Source organism: Anser anser, assembly GCF_964211835.1.
Source record: "Anser anser genome assembly, chromosome: 2".
Lineage (NCBI taxonomy): Eukaryota > Metazoa > Chordata > Aves > Anseriformes > Anatidae > Anser > Anser anser.
In genome coordinates this window covers 152,167,384-152,188,403 of record NC_139721.1, presented here as the reverse complement: position 1 = coordinate 152,188,403, position 21,020 = coordinate 152,167,384, and the positions used below count along the sequence as shown (strand labels likewise).

General features: G+C 38.8%; 1 protein-coding gene across 8 annotated transcripts in view; it reads left to right on the top strand.

The window, feature by feature from the left end:
* ZMYND11 (zinc finger MYND-type containing 11) overlaps positions 1 to 21,020 on the top strand; it is a 107,609-nt gene that overhangs the window by 74,586 nt on the left and 12,003 nt on the right. For 4 of the 8 annotated variants that reach the window (XM_083823690.1, XM_083823687.1, XM_083823686.1 and 1 more), the window contains 9 exons: positions 1,359 to 1,403; positions 4,213 to 4,374; positions 14,023 to 14,100; positions 14,527 to 14,619; positions 16,108 to 16,195; positions 17,371 to 17,426; positions 18,092 to 18,169; positions 18,716 to 18,834; positions 20,653 to 20,860. In XM_083823690.1, coding sequence (XP_083679816.1) covers positions 1,359 to 1,403; positions 4,213 to 4,374; positions 14,023 to 14,100; positions 14,527 to 14,619; positions 16,108 to 16,195; positions 17,371 to 17,426; positions 18,092 to 18,169; positions 18,716 to 18,834; positions 20,653 to 20,860 — 927 coding nt within the window. The remainder of the gene's footprint in view (positions 1 to 1,358; positions 1,404 to 4,212; positions 4,375 to 14,022; positions 14,101 to 14,526; positions 14,620 to 16,107; positions 16,196 to 17,370; positions 17,427 to 18,091; positions 18,170 to 18,715; positions 18,835 to 20,652; positions 20,861 to 21,020) is intronic. The other 4 variants (XM_083823689.1, XM_083823688.1, XM_083823691.1 and 1 more) reach the window with 3 other exon arrangements.

Sequence of the window (21,020 nt, the reverse complement as noted above, 5' to 3'; positions counted from 1 at the left end):
ATTTCAATTACAGCTAAGTAAATCTCCATTACTAATGAGTAAGCATTTCTTTTCCATGTACATTTGCATTATAATGGACATTTTCTTTATGCACTAAAATTATTCTTTCCTTGACAACAACTATATATTTTATTTTACAGTAAAGGCTACGACATGATGATTCATTCTTTTCTGTTGGGTTTATCTGTATTTAAATTGTCAAATGTTCTGGATAGCCTGACATTTTTTGTCCCGTGTTATTTTTCTGTATTTCCAGAATTAATTTATGTATTTGCTTTAAGACAACCAACTTAAGACAAATCACAGAAAAGTAAGCTTATGTGTCAGTCATCAATTAAGCCGTATTTCAGAATTGTTGCATTGCTTCATTCGTGTTGCTGAGAAATTTCAACTGCTGTTCGTGTCAGCGCAAAGTGACCTTTATGATACCGTGTTTGACTGATTTGAATGTAAAGAACAAGTGACCACAAGTGACCCATATCACCGCCAGATCCCACTCTGCTTAACAGAGCATAGCTCTTTGGCTATCAAATACAATCCCCCAAACAGACATTTGCTGCCCTGCTAATGCATATATCTACAAATGCGATGGACAGCTGAGTAAAATGAGGGGGAAGGCCTCCTGGTACATCCGAGCTATGCAGCTCTGCTGCCAAATCCGCGCCCTCCGGAGGGTTGCAGCCAGTCGCTGGGTGCCGCTGAACTTGGGCAGCCGGCTCCTGCCGGCAGAGGATTCCCTTCGTCCGCCAGCACCGTGACCCAAGGGGCTTTCGCTGCCCTTCCTCGGGGAACGAAGGGATTGGCAAATTGAGCCCCTGTGGCGGAGATCCTTCCTTTGTTCTGCATGGCCCTGGGAAAATGTATCACCTTTTGTAAAAAAATAAGGACCGTGAGTCTTGTCGAGAAAGCGATAATTTAATTCTTGTTCGTATGCATTGAAGAAGCATTGCTTTGGTTTTGTTGGGGTCACTGCCTACACAGTAAATTACATTACAGGGGTCTTTTTTAGATGCCCAGCGCAGATTTATGTATCAAAGAGGGTGCGTTAATTAACAATAATTAATATGATTGAAGATTTTTAAGTTGGCCTGGTGGTGGGTGTGCATATGGGGCAGAAGACGGGGTGCTGGGTTCTTTTAATCATGTAAGTACGTGGGATGTTGAAAAGAAACAAAATTTGGTTAAAGCATTAGGTAGCATTCAAGAAGTGCAGGAGGAAATGTTTGCAACCAGATGTTAGAAGTAACAGATTGATTTCCTGGTCACTGTGCATGAATTCTTTCTAGCCTTGTGTATATCCTGATAATCGGATGGATCACAGTATAGATACAAAGTTTGTTTTGTTTTTATTTTGAAAGGCCTACGGTATGCAGCCTTTTTCCCAGACAGCAGCAAAAAACAAGGTGAACAATTTTTGCACTATGTGGTTTTGAATTCTGTCATATTTTCTATTACGTTTCTGTCTTCCATTAGGATAGCTTAGTTTACTCTATTAACCACCACCATCATCCACATCACTTCCAATTCTGAGTTTAGTCTACATTATGTATGTATATAGTTTGCTGATTTTTTTCTCTCTCCTGGGGGCTGGAAGTGGTTACTCACACGTTACAGTTCAAGATGTTGTTACAATGGTTGCCCTTTAATCAGTCATTTTTGGAGTGGCTGATGACACCTGGTGGTGTGTTTCGTAAATGCAGACTTAACCGGGTTTGCAGCTGGCAGAGAATTTTGACCTGGCCTAGCCCGAGCACTGGCAGTCAGAGTTTGAGCTATTTTAATGAATCTGACCTCCTGCATGAAAAAAAAATAATAAAAAAATCTGTTGGGAGCACATTCTCCTCCCATCCAAACCAATGTAAACCAAGAGAAGCAATAAGATTGCACCGCTGTTGGAGCAAAATTAATGCCTCTGACCTTGCTATTGAAGTCAATAGTATAGTTTCTCACAAGGGCTATGTATCTTTTTTATTTTCTTAATTAACTTTACCGATATATTGCATAAATGAATGTTTTTATATATATTTACGCACTAAATATACTGCATTAAACTAAAAATCTTTCCTGTGAAAATCCTAGGTGATTATATTTAGAAATAATGATGTTTTCAAAACTTTGGAGTGGGAATACTGAGGGAAGCTTCTTCTGGTGTTTTATTTAACGTCATGGTTTCTGGCTTGAGTGCATGATTTTTCTTGCCAGCAAATATATTTCCGTATGTTTATTAAATTCCACATCTCTTTGCCAGTATATTTCCTAACAATGGAATATCTGGGATCTACCAATAAGTAACTAGTACGAATAAAAAAAAAAATCCTGGAATCCTGATTATTTGGTAAAATTCCTCAGTAGCCAGAACCTATTGGGCTCTTCACCACTTGATTTTTATCTGGATAAAACTTTAATCAAAACTGATTCTCTTTCTTGCTTAATTGGCCTTTTATTGCTATCTGATTTTTATTATTTTTTTTTGTGTAGTTTCATAAAGAAGATAAGTGTCACACTAAATATAAAAGAATTATAAGGCAATACTTTATCCTGATTTTTTTATCAGCCTACAGAGAATTCAGATTCTACAATGCAGTATCTTTAGTTATTTCTAAAATATTGCAAAGAAAGGATTCCCAACATGTTCTGCCACCGGACTTTGTGGAAGGGGAAATATTTTGTGAAATGAGAATACATTCTTTATAGCCAAATTAAGTGGTATTGTTCTACCATTCTGAAATATATAGAATTGACATAAAATTAAATGAGAAAAAAAAATGGTAGAAGAGTCAAGTTACACTGTTAATCTGAACAACAAAGGAGGGCAAAGTTCTGAGTTAAAAATCATAGGTTAAGGGGTTGTTGTTGTTTGTTTTTTTTTCTTATTTCCCTATTTTTCTTATTTCCCTAAGCTTACTGCCCCAACATTCATGGTGTATAAACTTTAGTGTAGGCAATTTGGGTTGAGACTGTCCTGAAATCTCATTTATTTGTGGGGGGCTCTGCTCAGACAAGTTACAGGACACAGCTGCTCCTCAGCCTAAGGACTGGCAGCTCCGCTTCATGTCGCTCTTACCCCAACCTAGGTGACAGCACTTGCCAGGCATGGGAAAGGGAGAATGGCACAGATGCCTGGTCTGGCCACTGGTGGGAATTGCTAACTCCACCTTTACAACATGACATTAAAAATACCTTGGCCAGATTTTTATCAAGATAATTTAGTGAAGAGTAGGAGTAATTTCTTTCAGAGATCTGAACCCATTGAAAAGTGACATTTGACATTAAAAGGCATAGGGAGTTTTATCTGAGATATGACAGTTATTTTGTCTTCCAAGTGTAGGGAAAAGTGTGGCATTTCAGATAACACAAATATTTAACGGTGGCCACTGGCAATTCTGTCTGGTTTTAGCGCTATAGATTCCTAGAGCAAAATTCTTCCTCCAAATTATATGCATGCTGCTCTCATTTACTTCAGCAAAGCTTATGCACATGTTTCAAAGGTCAGAATTTGGCCATTGGGGCTGAATTTTCAAGAAAGAGTGTATTAAAGACATCTGTGCATCAACAGAACCATATCCTTTGTTTTGTGTAGGACATTTCAGGAGCAAGCCTAGTGCTGTTGGGCACTGCAAGTGAAACTGTTTCTATTTTTTGAATTGTATTGGGATTGCTTAGCAGAAACATTTCTTGCAGTAATAGGTTCATGATTTCATTTATTCATTGTGACTCAACACTTTGATACTGAAAAGTTGTCAGTTTTAAGAGAGTAAAGACTGGAAGGGGCCACCCTTCCGAATATTGCAGTTGACAATATACTGTAACAATCAAAATGAGGGGAAATAGTCCAAGGAAGTAGGTATGGTCTATTGAGGTGCACAGACTTTTGTTTGTAGTCTAATACAGAGAGGTCGACAACAGTGTTTTACACAAAGGTAGAAAAGAAACCCACTTTTCACTGTGGACAGAGCTCATATTTGAAATTATGTTACTAATCAGACACTTGAAAAAACTAAAACTTGGCATTCACATGCTATTGGAGTTAGTATGTATTAAATTGATGAAGATCTTTAAGCATGTAGATTTTCCCGTTTTTTAAACATTATATACTTCTTAAACTGTTTATAATGTCTAATTGCTGCTGGATTTCAAGACATATCAATTTTGTTCTTAGTTCCTGCAGATTTTGACAGAATATCATACCAAAATATTTTGTATTTTTTGTAGGACTGGGAAACAGAAAATCATGACTGGTATTGTTTTGAATGCCATTTGCCTGGAGAGGTGTTGATATGTGACCTGTGTTTTCGTGTGTATCATTCCAAGTGTTTGTCTGATGAGTTCAGGCTTAGAGACAGCAGTAGTCACTGGCAGTGCCCAGTTTGCAGGGTGAGTACCTATGAGCTTTCATGTGCTGATTAGAGGATTGATATTCATTAATAGTTTCATTAAGGTGTCCAGATGATCTGGCCAGGTTAATGGATAAAGAACCAAATATTTAAACAATGGTACATATCTAGAGCATCTGTACAGAGATACCAAAATATGGTGCATGTAGCAGATGGTTATTTTTGAAGACTCCAGCAAGTTTTACATATGCATTTGAAAGCACACAGTATGTACTGTGTGGGTATGTGTGTACGGATGTATGCAATGTATGAATGCAGGATATTGTGGAAATCTTCAACACAAGTAAACAAATTGCTGTATAAGATGCTACTGTTTTTACTTAACTTCATTTTAATGAATCACAATGTATTTTTTTATATTTTGATGACTGCATTCTTAATATTTCATTGGAATCATATTTCACATTACAAAGCCACAATCATGTTACTGACAATGGCAGTATCTAAAGCCATGGGGTGAAATCCTGCCTCTCACTCTGTGCGTTGTATTGGCACAAAAACAGCCAATATGGATTTCACCCATAGCATCTGTATCTATACTGCTTTTTCTTTACAATTGCTGTTCTTACAAATGTGGTAGGGAGATAGTTATTTCATATATACCGTAGAAGAATGAGCAGGTATGTTGTCTACATGTTATTAGAAGACTAGACATTCGTCATGGTAGTGCTTGCTGGTACCTGGCCTTGAATCAGCCAGATACATCTCCTTACGGCTGTCATCTCTGTGTAACCTCCCACAGTGCACCACATCTCTAGGCCTCCTTAAATAGGGAAAAATGCATACGAATGATTAAAATAAAATTGTTGGTATTCAAATGCATAAAACTCTGCCAGTTGCCCTTTGCCTTGTCTTGCTGGAGGGAAAGGAAGCTCCCTTGGAAAAAGCCTAGATCTAGCTGTGGAGGACTGACCTCTGCGCTGCAAGCAGTGTAAGGCTTCGGGTGCTTCCTAGTGCAGAGAAGCAGTTTTTTAAAACATGTGGTTTGTTTTGTTTCAAAACAATACTTTCTGACTGCTGTTGCCTTAGAACCAGTTGTAAAAACCTGACACTTCTGCCTCAGATTGGGAGCTCTCAGGGTTTAAGGAAATAACGAAAATAAGAAAATTGAGCCTGCCTCAACGAGTGGAAGGGAAGGAAGAAGTAGTGGTGGCAGGGAACAGTTAAGAATAAGGAGGCAAGGAACAGTTAAGAATAAGGACATGTACTGTATCTTCTTGCATTGAAATACCATCATTTAATTTAGCTACTCAATATTCCCTCTGTTAAAAACAACAAATGGTCATATATAGGTGAATTGCTTTTAGATTTTTAAATAAATCTCTTTAATAATTGTTGGTTCTCATAATAAATATCGATAGCTCTTGTAAATGCTTAGATAAACCAGATCCTGTCTCCATTCTAGTTTACAAACAATTTTAGATGACATCTGGTGAAAGGAGAGACTGTGATTTAAGCCACCTTAGGTGGTGGCTTATAACATCCATCTTGTAAGATGGATGTCATCAGGGTGGAAGAGCTGAATCACTGCACGCAGCATGCACAGATATGTAGAGGGGTCAGCTTTGAGATCGGTTTGGCTTTCATACCTAGAGCTTTGAGATCCTCTATGGCAATGATATTAAACAAATGTTTACCTTTAAGAAAAAGCTATGAAACTTAGGCCAAAAATCAACGTTCCTTTTTTTTTTTGCATATTGGTTCCCTTTTTATTATACAAAGTCTAAGGAGAGGTTTGGGGGTCTCTTACATACTTCCTGCCCCAGAGACCTTTGGCTTGCTCAGTGCCTGAGATAATGATCAACCTACTTATAAGGATATTGCCATCCTGAATACCATGGCATCCCTTTTCCCTTTGTGCTCATATCTCCTACTCTCCTGGTAATTAATCCAACTCATTTGAAGCCCTAATTTTGCAAACTGGGACTTGCACAGTCCCTGGAAGCAAGGAAGAGGTCTTGTTGGTCATGGGAATTAGCATCCTGGTGTCAGGTTGCAGTGTCCTTCCAGTACTTTCCCTCCACCTTCTGAGGAGCTGACTGCTCTGGTTTTATTTTAAAAGAGATAGAGAGGCCTATACTCAAAAAACTATGGTAGTTTAGAGAGCTCTGGCTGATATCCAGAGGACATAACAGAGCTTAACTATCTTGCATAAGGGCAATGGGATTTACTTTGCATTATCAGCAGTAAATACGTGTGTTCAAGAAAAGTAATAGCTGGGACAAAGAGATGCATATATTTTTATAGTTTATTCTTGTGACTGGACATAGCACATTTTACCAGGGGATCTCAAAGCTCTTTACTGAGGTGAAGCAGAAGTATGTTTGAAACCTAATATATTGGGAGAAATAGTCTAAGAACACTTCATTCTTATGTAAAGATTGCTTCTGTAATGCTGCCAAGGTCAGCAAGCCTTTGGGTTATTCGTTTCACAATTGCTGGTTGTACTGGTTCAATCAACCTGTGCAGCTTTATCTTGCACACTTGACTACTCAGAAACACTGTATAAAGGACATTGCCAAGGATTTGTTCATAATTTTGAAATATTTTTCCTCCCATACTGTTTATAACAGTTCATTGCAAGCTGTGCTCTGAACTCTGTTTCCCTGCTGGCAGTTTTTCTACACTGCATCCATAAGCAAGAATGTCTAATTCCTGGCTTTTTTTTTTTTTTTTTAACTTTACCATACCAATCTGAATATTTTGTACCCTACATAACTCTCAGCAGGAGGCAAGAGTCAAACAAAGTTCAATTCAAACCACATTGCGGTGATTGAAAGTTTTCCCTGGCTGCTGACTAATCGTTGTCTTAAGTTAAATAAATTGGTATTATCAGCAAAATTCCTGGTAGACAGGTCACAAGAGGAAAACGGTATCAAGGGAGCTTAGAGATTGCATTAGACTTTTCCCACTACTGGAATGGTCCATTTAGTACAGGTTTAGTCTACTGGGTCTCTGAAGGATGCAGGAGACTTGTACATTTATTGCTGCTCTTTGGTTAGATAAAAACAGAAAATTAATTTTCTCTAGTTGTTAATTTAGCACCTCAAAAGTGCAGAATGTACTGCAAAAATGCTCAATTTTTTGCTTGAGAAAATAGATGTATACAAAAATTTGAATAGGAGAAAACTGATCCCGTGCTGGGTGACTCAGTATGATTATTTCTTTAAAAAGATAATTAAATAATTTTTTAGAAAAGAAAAATTCTGCATAGTTATTTTGTTTGACCGAGAGGAATACATTTTTATTTGTGAAACAGAAAGTAAGAAATATTCATATGGTTTCACTTGACTCCTGGTTAATTTTTTGCAGTCATCTGCTCACGCATTGATCTCCCATGCATGTGCTTTACAAGGAACTATAACCAATTTATCTATTGTAGTGGGTGGTTCAGTATTTCTCTGTTTTATGTATATGCAAGCGAAGTAAACCGTAGATCTTAAGATATCAAATGCTGTGCTGATACATATTCTATAAATAGGTTGTTTCTGAGTTCTGGTACTGTACTGAGCATTTCATAGGGTACATAAAAATACACCATCATGCAGTTCACAATCAACATTAGACAATGTGACAAGTGAGAGTGACAAACAGTGGAAGGTTACAAATGTAGAAATATGAAGAGTACTTAAGTGAAGCAGATCAAATAGATGGGGGATCAGTCAAGATAGCTAATATAAAATACAAGAATGGAAGAGAGAATATGGAGAATGATGTTGACTTTATGGGGTGTTACGGAAGAGGCAAATTCTCTGAGTTTGTTAGATAACTCTTGAGGGTTGACCTCTGCAGGCAGCTGAGCCTTGAAGACCCACTCGCCTCCCCCCAGTGGGATGGGGAAGAGAATTAAAAGAGCATATGTGAGAACACTTGTGGGTTCAGCTAGATACAGGTTCATAGGTAAAGCAAAAGCTGTGCGCACCAACAAAGCGAAATAAGGAGTTCATTCACCACTTCCCAGCAGCAGCAGATTTCAGCCCTTTCCAGGAAAGCAGGTCTTCATCAGGTTTAACAGAAGGCAAACAGCGTAGCTCTGAATGTTACCACTTATCCCTTCCTTCCCTCCAGCTTTTACTGGTGAGCCTGATGTCCTGTGGTGTGCCATGTCCCTTTGGTCAGCTGGGATCAACTGTCCTGGCTGTGTCCCCACCTGCTTTTTGTGTGCCCCCAGCCTCCTCACTGGCAAGGCAGCTCAAGACATAAAAAGTCCTTGACTGCTTACATTGCTCAGCAACAGCTAAAACATCCCTGTGTAACCAACGCTGTTTTGGTCACAAATCCAAAACATAGCGCCACAGAGATACTATGAAGAAAATGAACGTATCCAAGCCAGACCCAGTACAAAAACTGCATGACGAAACATATTCCGTGAACAGGACCTGGCATTTGTACACAACAAATAGCAGTGAACTGGGTGGTGAAGGGAGGGCCTAGTACAGGACCGATGGTAGCACCACCTGGTTCGGTGCACGGAGCCCACCTCTGAGGAGGTGCCAGTGCTCAGCAGGCCTCTCCCGTCCACCTCACAGCCCCGTGCTCCCTGAAGTAAAACAGGGAGCCAGCAGAACTGGACACTGCGTGGGGCATATTTACTGAAGTATAAAGGAATTTGTCCACAGCAGTGGGAAAACTGGGAAGCTTCCACTCTGTGCACATAAAAGCATATTTACTGTATGTGGTGCTTCTTACTCAGAGTTACTGAAAGCATCGTACAAACTAACTTGTGGATTCAGCTGTAATGTCTCCAAAAGCACCTAACTGTCTGAAAAGTCTCATGTAACTGCATGTAGTCTTGAAAGAGGGAGGCCTTATGCTGTGTTCTTCCCAGGCAGTTGTTTTGGTGATCAGGCTGTTCCCTGTCAGGGCACTGGTTGCTCTGTGACCCGTCCTCTGTGTCTGCATAACTTTGTCACTGGTGCAGAAAACCTGAGGGCCTGACTCAGGGCAGAGAGTTTGAGAGGATGGCAGAGAAGTAAAGCTTTCCATATATAGCACCGAATTCCTCTGTAAATTTAAGCCCTAAAAAAAAATAAAAATCCAAGGGCCTGTGGGGGAAGCAGGGAGTTTGTAAACAGCAGCGATGGATAAATGTTAGATTTGTACACATAGCTCTCTTCTGTGGATGCAGGCCTGGAAACCTGAATTGCTTCTGAAAATGGAACTGGTGACTTAGTAATGTGTATCTGTCATTGAGCAGCCTTCACCTAATCCATCACTGAACTTTTTCTCACCCATACATGGAGTTCTTCAGTGCATGCACACGTGACAGTTGAGAGAGGAAGGGAAAAAATTTGGTTAATGGGAGACTGTAAGGCAAAAATGTCGTTGTGTTGGTTATAGCTAGACAGAATGCTGCCACTAACTCTGCACTTGTCAGACCTATACCATGCAGTCTCTATTTTTTTTCCTTCTCGAAAGGAAAATTGCAGCAACTGCAGCATAGTGACCTAGTCACCCCAGCAGTTGACAGCTACATGCTAACTCGGGGTGCAAAGGACAGTCACTTCAATCATAAACAGTGCTCCTGCAGGACAGTGCCTTCCTTGGGAGTCCCCCTAGCTGCTACGAACCTCATGTAGTTGGTAAAGTCTTGTAGTAAATTCCTGCACTATAAGCATGCCAGAAGTGACTGTCACTTACAGTCACACCTGCACACTGCAACATATTGCTACCCTCTTTAACAGCTAAGCTGTATTATTAATTTGGTATATTGAATACCAACAGCAATGTAAATCCAACCTTCAGGTACCAGCTTCTAAGAAATAGATGGGGCACAGCCAGTAAAGCATATAAAAGTATTTCCTGCACCCACCAGCAAGGGTAGGTTGTAGCCGTGGCCTTCCACCTACAGGTCTCATGAATCTTCTACATGAGGATTGCTGTTGTCAAGTTTATGGCTTCACTCCTGCATTCACTATGTAAACATGCATGCCTGACCAAGCCTTTCAGTTTACTGTGATTCCGTGGATTTCTCTAAAAAATTGGTGTGATTTAAAAATCCTCCTTGCTGGGGGCTCTCCCTGGTGGGCAGCTAAGCACCACGCAGCTGCTGACTCTCTTCAACCCCCTCTGTTCCTCAGTAGGGTAGGAGGAGAGGAAAGGAGGAGTAAAAGCAAGAAAACTTGTTGAGAAGTGGAAGAAGAGAGAAAATAAAACAAGGGATGCAAACAAAGGCTGGCTGTTACCAGAGCAAAAGATGGCTAACATCCCTAAACAGCCAGTTTTCTGTTTTTATTGCTGAGCATGATGACACATGGCATGGGCTATCTCTTCGGTTAGTTTGGGTCATCTACCTGGTCGTATCCCCTCCCAGCCTCCTGCACACTATTCACTCAGGAACACGGTGAGAAACACAGAAGTCCTTGATGCTGTGCAAACACTGTTGAGCCATAGCTAAAAGATCAGTGTGTTATCAGCATTGTTTTGGTCACAGATCTGACACACAGCACCATACCAGCTGCTGTGAAGGAATTTAACTCCACCCCAGCCAGAATAAGTGCAAGCCTTATATTAACATGGTATGTCCACAAAGAGTATATCTGCAAGTATAAAGATCCTGAAACTTCTGTTTGAGTTGAAACGAATCTTAGCAGCCTCTTTGAAATAAACTTGTACTTACACAAGGGTTGCAGTAGTGTGCCTTAGTAGATCTGACTGGGGGAAAGGATGTGCAGTGGATCTTACCACTTGTACAAAATTACAAGCCATCATCATTTGCTTTTCCCCAAAGTAGGAAATTAAAAGACCTGATTTGCATTTGTACTTGCTTTTATATCACTCTGGCTATAAAGGGGCCCAAAAGTGGGTACATTTTCTTGTGTCAGAGCAAAACAATTAGATTTTATGTAAATCATATGTCCCATCTAATGTTGTCTATTTTCTTGCTTGAAGTTTTTCTAGTTTGACTTCCCCAAGAACACTTCAAGTCTTCAAAATACATAATTGTTTCATTTTTTATTATTTTGTTTTGTTTTCTTTTTATTACACATTTTCAGTCATAGCTTCCAAACAATGTGTTAGTGGTACCTCCTAGAGGGCTAATCTTTGCTGAAAAGTGAATAAGATGGTTTTATTATAACTTTCTACAGAGGGTGGGTAACCTTGCCATAAAAAGACATTTTGCTTGCTGATGGGCTTCTATTCCCTAAATTCATTACCTTTCAATATTTAGAACCTGAAGATCGATTTTTTCTTAAAATATATCAGTACAGGGAATTGAAAGAAAAGTGGAGAAAATCAAGTTTGCCCGAATTGGCAAGCTAATTATATAATTTTCATTGGTGCTTAGGACGATATTAATTGCTGACATCAGTAACGATACAAAAGCAGCTATCTTTCTTTCATTACGATCTGAAGGATAAATCTGTAAACCATCTATCTTAACACATTCTCTTACAAACTGTCTTGCCCAGCAGGCATGAAAAAAGGTTCACATGAATTTCGAAATACTTGTAAAGGATGATAAATTCAGAGCCGTGTCACAAAAAGAGGACTAGTCTCTGCAAGTCAATTTTATTGAGTCCTAATAAGTCTCAGTCTGTTAAAATGCTGTGTCATTAGCAAGCATACAGCACTCTGTTGTCTAAAATGACAAAATGGCAGTGGCATTTCATAATGCAGAAAATTTAATGCACCTTTGGGTTTCCAGTTGAGTAGGAATGTTGTTTTATGCAGAACTGACTAGGTGAACTGAATGTAAGCATCATGCACGTTCTCAAGGCAGACTGCTGCGTGCCGTGTTTACTTTCAACGTGAACATACAGAAGGTAATTCAGACATACGGCACAGAGTAAAAGTCTGTCTCATTCCAGAGTTTGGGCGGAAGGTCTGGGAATGATTAACAGCGTGAAAATAATGCTCAAATGTGATAGAAGTGTTAGAAAGCCCTGCTGCTGGCCCTTTCCACAATACTGCATTTTACCCAATAGTGGCAGTGTCCTCTCAGGAACAAGCTATCGTGGTATTCTGCATGCTGTAGTACCCGTGTAGGTTCATCATTATGGGGCAGAAGCAATTAACAGTACAGCATATGCCATGTTATGGTGAGGTAGAAATATTTCAGCGCAGTTTGAAATGATTCTATGCATACCGTTAAGCAATTGAATAAACGCCTACCTTGGTAGTGCTATGTGCGATTTTGATTTAATTTTAAGAGGTAGTAAGTACAATCCTGAGATGAATAGCTTACACACTAGCTGTAGCACAAAGGCCAACCTGTGATTTCAGGGTCGTCAGTGTCTTTCATGAGGAATATAAGCAGAAGAGATTTGGTCAAATTTCTTTTTTTTTTTCTTTATTTTTGTATTAGTGTGTAACTTATACTCTGCTAAGAAAACATGTAACAGTAGCTGCTCTGTACTCAACATATCTCCTCCCTCTATATGTTCAGGGTCTGATACGAATGCTTCAGTTAAAAGTAACACACTCCTAGTGATAAAATAGTTCATAAGCCTCTTACCTCTCTTAGCTACCTATTAGGACATAGTAAACTGGATTCTGTTTCTTCTTGTGCATCATAAATAATATTGTTTGCCAAGCAGCATCTGCGTAAGTGTGCAGATCTTGCTAAAGACCATGCAAATCTGAAGAGGCAGGTGTGGCAGAAAGAGTATGGTCCCCACGGTTTGCATACAGGTGGTGATGTGATGCATGAGAAGGGGAGAACTCAGCTTGGCACTCAGTGTATTCAGACGTGTGAGGAGGAGTACACATTTTTGAGAGAGATTGAGAATGACTGCGGGATAATAAGCCTGGAACCAATGCTGTTGATTCACTGCACTTTTGTTTTGGAGAACTCTTGTAGGCAAGAGCAAGGAGGAGATAGCACTTCAGCTAGCTGTTGTAAGGCCACACAGAGCTTTGCACACAGCCCCTGTGACCAGAGGTTGGAAAGGCTGGTTTGTAGCAGCACACTTGGCATTTGAGAGCCACCTGCTTTTCAGCAGCATGTTTTCTGCTTCCCACTAGCCTGGATTGACTTTGAAGGGTGGGGATGAGACTCTGTACTAGTCCAAGATGATGAAAAGTTCTGGATTCTGAGCTGCTAAAAACAAGCAGTCTGTGCTCCAGAATTTGGGTTAGATTTCGTGAGGGAAGAACCACAAAAAATAATAACTGCAATATTTCTTGAGCAGTAGAAAGAGTTTTTACTGGCTAGAGCAGTATTTGAGTCTGTCCTAGACAGAGTCTGTTTGCCTAGTAAGCACATAATTTATAGATAATAATGGATGTTCTTTTAAAACTCATTTCTTACTTTACTGAAAATAATAATGCCTTGCTAATTAAAAAATAATAATTAAAATACTCCCTAAAATGCCTTTCTTCATTACTTTATTCTAATACATTTTTTTTACGTGAGAGGTTTTGACAAAATAGTATGAATATAAGTGGAAATAAAACCTGTAATTCTATAGTTGAAGTCCTCATAATTCAAAGCAACACGTATGATTGTTATGACGTGTTAGTGTTACCGATTTCCCAGAAGAGATTTTCCCTAAAAACATGTCTGATATATACTGTGATCCAAAGTTACCTTTTCAAAAAATGTTGTGACACTGATAAAATTTTTGGTAGATGAATTTTGAAGTCAAATTTAAAATAATAATATGATCCTGTTTTTCTTTGACAGAGTATCAAGAAGAAAAACACAAGCAAACAAGAGATGAGCACATACCTGCGGTTCATAGTCTCTCGTATGAAGGAGCGGGTGAGTCTGGAACAGGAAAGTTTATCCAAGTGTTGGGTTGCACTGTAGGGGATGTAACTGCAGTTGGTCATGTGTGACTGTGCTGGAATGAAGGCTACAAGAGGGTGTCATTTAATTTCCCTTGTCATAAGCAGTGTGTGTATTTCAACATACGTTTATCATGTCTCATTGCTTAGAGTAGTATCATTCTGGCAGGAATAGCTTATGCCATGGGCATAAACTCTTCTGAAGACATGGGTCAGCTCTTCTGAAATGGACATTTTTCAGGTTTGAGATGCATGTAATGTGTAAGATTGTAGAGGACTAGTTGTGCTTTGTGTGTTCCCCACCTGAAATATTCCAAGCTATTCCAATTTTTTAATCTTTTGTGTATGTTTTAAGCAGATTCTCAATGCAATAACTTGCAGTGTCTCATGGTCCTTTCAGGCTATAGATCTAAACAAGAAAGGGAAGGACAACAAACACCCAATGTATCGGAGGCTGGTGCACTCAGCTGTTGATGTTCCTACTATACAGGAGGTAGAGTGATTTGCTTTCTAACTTTCGCATTGTTTATGGTGTCTTTTATCAGTGAAGATAACCTTAAGGTCTAAAACAAACACTAATCTTGTTTAATTCTCCTCATGATGAGTATTTCAGTATTGTAGCCAGCATTGAATATGGGATCTTAAAATATCATGCTTCTCCTTATGAATAGGTAACCAAGTGAAAACATCTTGACTGGTGCCTAGTTTTCAGACACAGAATGTCCTCAATCCATTTTGTAGTAAGGTTTTACTAGGAGCTGCAGGTAGCTGAAATCTTTTTTTTTAAATATGCCTTATCTAAGTCACTGAGTATGGGCTTGAGTGCCTGTGTTTGCATATCTGGCCCAATGTTTTTGACCATATTCCAATTTTAGTCCCTGAGACATTGTATAGATGTCAACTGTATAAACATATGAATGATTCATAAAGAACCAATCATTTTGTTGATCACAAAAAAAGTCTTTTTTTTTTTCATGTTTTGCATTAATGGTTCCAAAAATAAAGTTCTAGTAGATATTTTTTCCTTTTTTTCTGAACTGAAGGTCTGATGGTGACTCATGGAAATGAACTATATATGACCAAAATGGATAGCATATTCATCTTGTTCATTGCTGCAACTCGATTGCTATGGCATGCTAGTATATATTGTCCTTTACAACTACAGGTGTAAAAAGCCTTTGCTTTATTATTGTTATTGAAACATATGGATAAACAATAGCCACACTGACAGTTTTGGAGACAACCACTACTGGCTTGCTTGAAGTACTGGCAATACTGGTTGAACCTGAAAATTGGTCAGGCTTCCCTTTCACTGTGTCACCTTCACCCACTTCCACAGAAGGTCTTTTTGGCCTTGATAACATCCCAGAAACTGAAGATTTTTTGTTTGATGATTGGAATTCTCATATATATTCTTCACAGAGCATAACTGAAAAGACTGCAATCCTTACTAGACCACACTAAGAAAATGAACTGCATGGCTCCCCGTAGGTTTTTGTTATGAGTTTGGAAGACTAAAGCAATCAGCCTTCATCAGAAAGCACTCACTGTCAAAGGAAGATCTTGGAACTATAAAAGCAGTCAACATTGATTTGAAACTAGCATGTAGTTTAAGGTATAAAATCTTTACTTCAGGAAATATACTTTCATATGAATAAGTGTCCTAGGTCACATCTTATGATGAACCTGCTCAGACTTAGCCCCATTATAACTGAGAGGATGTAGTGTTTTTGTTTTTTTTTAACTTAATCAAACATGAAAGCACCTGTTTTACTGCTAGGCGTTGCATAAAGGAACCTCTGCAGCCCGTGTTCAGGTACTACCAAACCATGTCAAAGAGATACGAGTGTTACTTTTGTATGCAGGAAGGGCAGCGTCTGATCTGTATTGCATAATGCAGATTTCCATGAAGGCTTCTTTGCATAAAACAAGTACAACACTTTGACAGTGTTTTCACAGTCTTGTGTTTTCTTTTGTATAGAAAGTAAATGAAGGAAAGTACAGGAGCTATGAGGAGTTCAAAGCAGATGCTCAGCTGCTTCTACACAACACAGTGATTTTCTATGGAGGTAAAGTGCTACATTTACTACTTGCATTATTTGATTTATCTTATTATAATATAATCTTAAGTGTAGATAAAGTCATCTGAGAGCCCTTACAAACCAAAGTAAGTTGCAAGGGAACTTGACTTACTGCAGGGTTTGCTCTTGCCCACCTGCTACACTCCTATTTTCGTCCTTTCTGGCTAAGCCTATCAGTGGGAATGTACAACTTTGACATCCTGTTTCTTCTGCTAAGTCAGTCTACACTACAGATTTCTTCCAGTGTACATACATTGTTCTAGAGTGGAAAGAGGTACAATCTCTAATGTGCTGCATCAGCAGAAATGTGCACTACAGGTGTGTGTTTTTTTCACTTGTGTGCAATATCTGCCTTAATGCAGTAGCAGATACAGCTACATCCACACTAGAAGTGCCCTGCTGGTGCCATCAGGAAAGGGGTCATCAGAAAAGCTGCCAGCCGCTGGGAAGGTTTTAAGTGATTATTTGATAGGGTGGGACAGTCTGGCTGGAAGGGAAAAACACCACCACTACTTCCAGAAGCTATATCCAGGTCCAGTAACAAGGTTCTCCAGAGCCATCATTTCAGTAAGGATGTGGTTCTCCCCCACAGACGTCTCAAGGAAACTGGGAGGAGACTGAGATCAGGCTATTCCTAGTGTCAGACAACCCACACTGTTGTTGGCAGGGAGAGATGTGAATGTGCTAATAGAGAAATACGCAGGTGTAAAAGGAAACCCATAGTGATAAATACTTTCTGAAGCATTACTTTGAGCAGAAATTGACTGTACAGTGATTTGAGCAGAAATTGATTGTACCTGTGTTCCTTCAAGTGGTGGTAGCAGAGAACCATGTTTTAGGGCAATTGTTAAGACATTAGCAGAGAAAGAAACTGGATCCTTATTAAAAGCAACCCTGTATCCCTGCTGCTGCTCCTCAGATTTATATTTGTATTGTTCAGTTTAAAAGCTCCCAACAGTATTTTTGCATATAAACATAAAAGAGCAAGCAAATATAGAACTGATCATTAGAAAATTTGAAATGGAAGGGTTATCCAAGTGGCTGAATTATGTTTTGTATTCTAAAGCAAGACAATTGCAGCATGAAAGTCATAGCAGCTGCAAGTCTTTTTAAGCATTGTGATCGTATTGTGATTGTTTATAGTCTTTATTTTTAATTTATAGCGGACAGTGAACAAGCTGATATAGCGAGGATGCTTTACAAAGACACATGTCATGAAGTAAGTAGTACCAAATAACCACAATATAGACAAGCTATTTGTTTCTTTTGTTTCAGAATCTAGGAGGATGATTCCTTCCCATTACAAATACAAGAAGGATGTGAAATTCGTGAAATTCTAACTGCTGATTCAGAATAGCTTTTCCTTTTTTTTTTTTTTTTTTTTAGTTTTGAAATAGTCTAGTAATACACGATTGGACTAGAAATAATTGTACTTGCTAGTATAATTTCAACTTGAAGTGGGATTCCTACCAAATTCTGTAACTGGCGTTGAAACATTTATCAATGTTCAGAGGAGACCAAAAATATAGCTAGGGGCAGCTGTCACCCTTACTCTGTTTGTACAGTTGAATTATTTCTTTCAGAATCTGCTTTAAATATTGATGAATTTAAAGAACTATGCTTTGCATTTTAGCTTTAATAAATCATTAGGAATTCAATTAGTCCCTCCCCCTCCCTTGTTTTTCAAAAGCATGAATAATGTTTGTGCAGCTTGTCTTTCATCTGCTCTCAAGTCACTGTTTCACACCTCATTTACGCAGACAGAAGTAACTCCACCCAATTAGCAAGCAGGACTGAAGAATTCTACCACTTAAGAAAGAGTTATACTAGTGAGGTCGTAGAAATAGGATTTTTGGAGCTTATTTATGTGTTCTTGTTTTTCAGCTGGATGAACTGCAGCTTTGCAAGAACTGTTTCTATTTGTCAAATGCGCGACCTGACAATTGGTTCTGCTATCCTTGCGTATGTTGCTGACACAGATTTTTATTTGTTTGCTCTTCTCTGTAAATACCTGCAGTTTTGGTGTCATTAATGCATTGAATATTCAATTTCTCTAAGCATGTTTCAAATATATAGTTAAGACTCTAAGTCTAGATATTTTACACAAACAAAATGTTGATTGAAGTTCAAAGCTGTAACAATGCAGATAATAAAATTTAGTTATCAGGCAGTTAAAATGCTTTTACAAGAAAATAAGGAGCTTACAGAAATAAAACTTTACTCCTGCAGAAAGCTATGAAGAAAGACAAGTTTAATTTTGGGGCGTTTAAGATCTCTGCTTTCAATAGACAGTTACACCCTTTTCAGACTTTGTGTTTTTTTGACTTTGATCCAACCAATATATCTAACAGGCAAACATGTATTGTAAGAAAATAAAAATGAAAATAAGCATTAGACATAAACGGCAACCATGTTCTTAAGATGCTAGTATACTATTACAGTAAAATATTTGTGGGAGGAATTGGTGTAATACTTCATATCCAATAATAAAAACAACATTTTTTGCAGATACCTAATCATGAGTTGGTTTGGGCCAAAATGAAAGGCTTCGGGTTTTGGCCAGCCAAAGTCATGCAGAAAGAGGACAATCAAGTCGATGTTCGCTTTTTTGGCCATCACCACCAAAGGTAATTTATTAATTCCATGTGCTGCTTTTTACAAACAATACTTAAAAGAGTTTATCTCATCTATCATGTTGTAAATCCTGGCTTAGCTGGTTGCCAACACTAGAAAGACTGTGTATGATGCCATAATTGTTTCAGAAAGTTTAAAGCTCAGTCTAACACATTCGAAGTTGCCAAATGGCTCAGAGATTCCCTTTCCACAGTTGCCATAGGGATGTTACTTAATGCCATTTTAATTAAAGAAAGCTAATGAACTTCTGTCCACAGAACTGTTTTGTCAAATCAGTAGCGGTCTGCTAATCCATGCCAAGGTAAAAATTGGACAGAAATGTACTCCTACTACCAGCACTATTGACTTTGTGCAATGTTCTCTTCTGAGCAGGCACACTACAATTTTATGTTTTAGTAACATAATACCGCACTAATGTTTCAATCTCAGTGCTAGAACATTGATGGAGTTCCTGCTGGGAGGTGTTGTGCACTTTCAGAGAAAAAATCTTTGGATTGGAAACTTCACAGCTTTTATTTCCAAATTCAGTTGCCATTTGTTCAGTGTTTGGGGAGGGTTATGGTAGTGTTACTACAGTGGATGTACTGATGGTTTGGTTTGGTTTGGTTTGGTTTTTCCTGTTTGATTTATATGCTTATAAAGCAGAGGAGATATTTGCAAACTAACTCATGGTTGTTGGGAAAATGGTGTATTTTGGGGCATCCCAAAAGAGCCTAGAGAATTCAGTAATGGTATTATATGAGGCTGTTTATTTAAATTGCCTTTAGCATAACTTGCACGCTATATAACACGTTTTCATTTGCTATGAACTACCAAGATTTTCTGATAGGCATAAAGTGGGTAAAGGATCTTTATTTGCGTCACAATCACAGAATGTTTTACTTTGAGTCTGTTTGCAGATGCAGTTTCCCTTATTAGTAGTTCTGACATTAAGTTCACACAGCTTCGAACTATTAAGTAACATGACCATTGTGGGATGAGGTGCTTGCAACTTTTCTTAAATGTGTGCTGGTAGAAAAGGCAAAATACCTCTTACTAGAGAGTCATTGCTTATCTAATGCACTGAAAAATGAAAGGCTGAATTCCCAGTTGGTATACATTAGATCTGTTTCTCTAACTTCTCTGAAGTGATATTTATGTTACAAGAACTGAGAATCTGACCACAGACATTTAATTTGTTACTGTATTTACTCTGTTATGTAGATGTGCATGGCAGTAACTCTTTTTCTTTAATATCCAGTGCTGCTTAGTATAACCTTTCAAAATGTCAAGAGCTGCCCATCTAACTCTGTGAGGACTCTCTGAAAATATTTAAGAGGACAAAGTAGCTTTGGAACCAAGTCACTGGCATGAATTCAGTTCAAAAGAGCATGACGATCCCTGTATGAGCTCTGTCCTGATGGACAGGATCAAGCCACAAAGTATCTATATTCAAAGTGATAATTTGGTACATACCTTGACACTTTTAGGAGAGAGGTCAAGGGCTAAATCAGATTAGCAAATGAACCTTCAGTAAAGATGCTTCTGTGTCTGCCTCAGGGCATTTAGCAAGAGAGCAGGGAGATGGGAGTGCTATTGGTGCTGGGAGAGGTTTGTGGCTCATCAAAAATGAGAGAGAATTTCAGCCATAGCACCCACAGCTAGTAAGTGCTTATAATAACACAAATGTCTCACAGTATGCAGCACATTTTTTCAAACATGCAAGACTCCGCAAATAGGAATTGTCAGCTATTTTGAAGTCAGTTTTTAAAGTCAAGATCCCTCATCTGTATTTAATGTTTCTGAACCTGACTGTACTGTGTATTTAAAAGGGCCTGGATCCCCTCTGAAAACATCCAAGATATCACAGTTAACATCCATCGGCTGCATGTGAAACGCAGTATGGGGTGGAAGAAGGCCTGTGATGAGCTGGAACTGCACCAGCGTTTTCTTCGTGAGGGAAGATTCTGGAAATCAAAGAACGAGGATAAAGGGGAAGAGGAGGCAGAGTCAAGTATCTCCTCCACCAGCAACGAGCAAGTGAGTGCCACCGCAATGTTAGCAACCGGGGAAAATTTATTATAGGGTACAAAAATGACATACATTTGATTAATCTACTTTTATATTAGCCTTGTGCTCTGTCTGTGGTTTTATGGTAACTGTAAGAAGGTTCAAAGGCTTATTTTCCCCATGTTTTGTA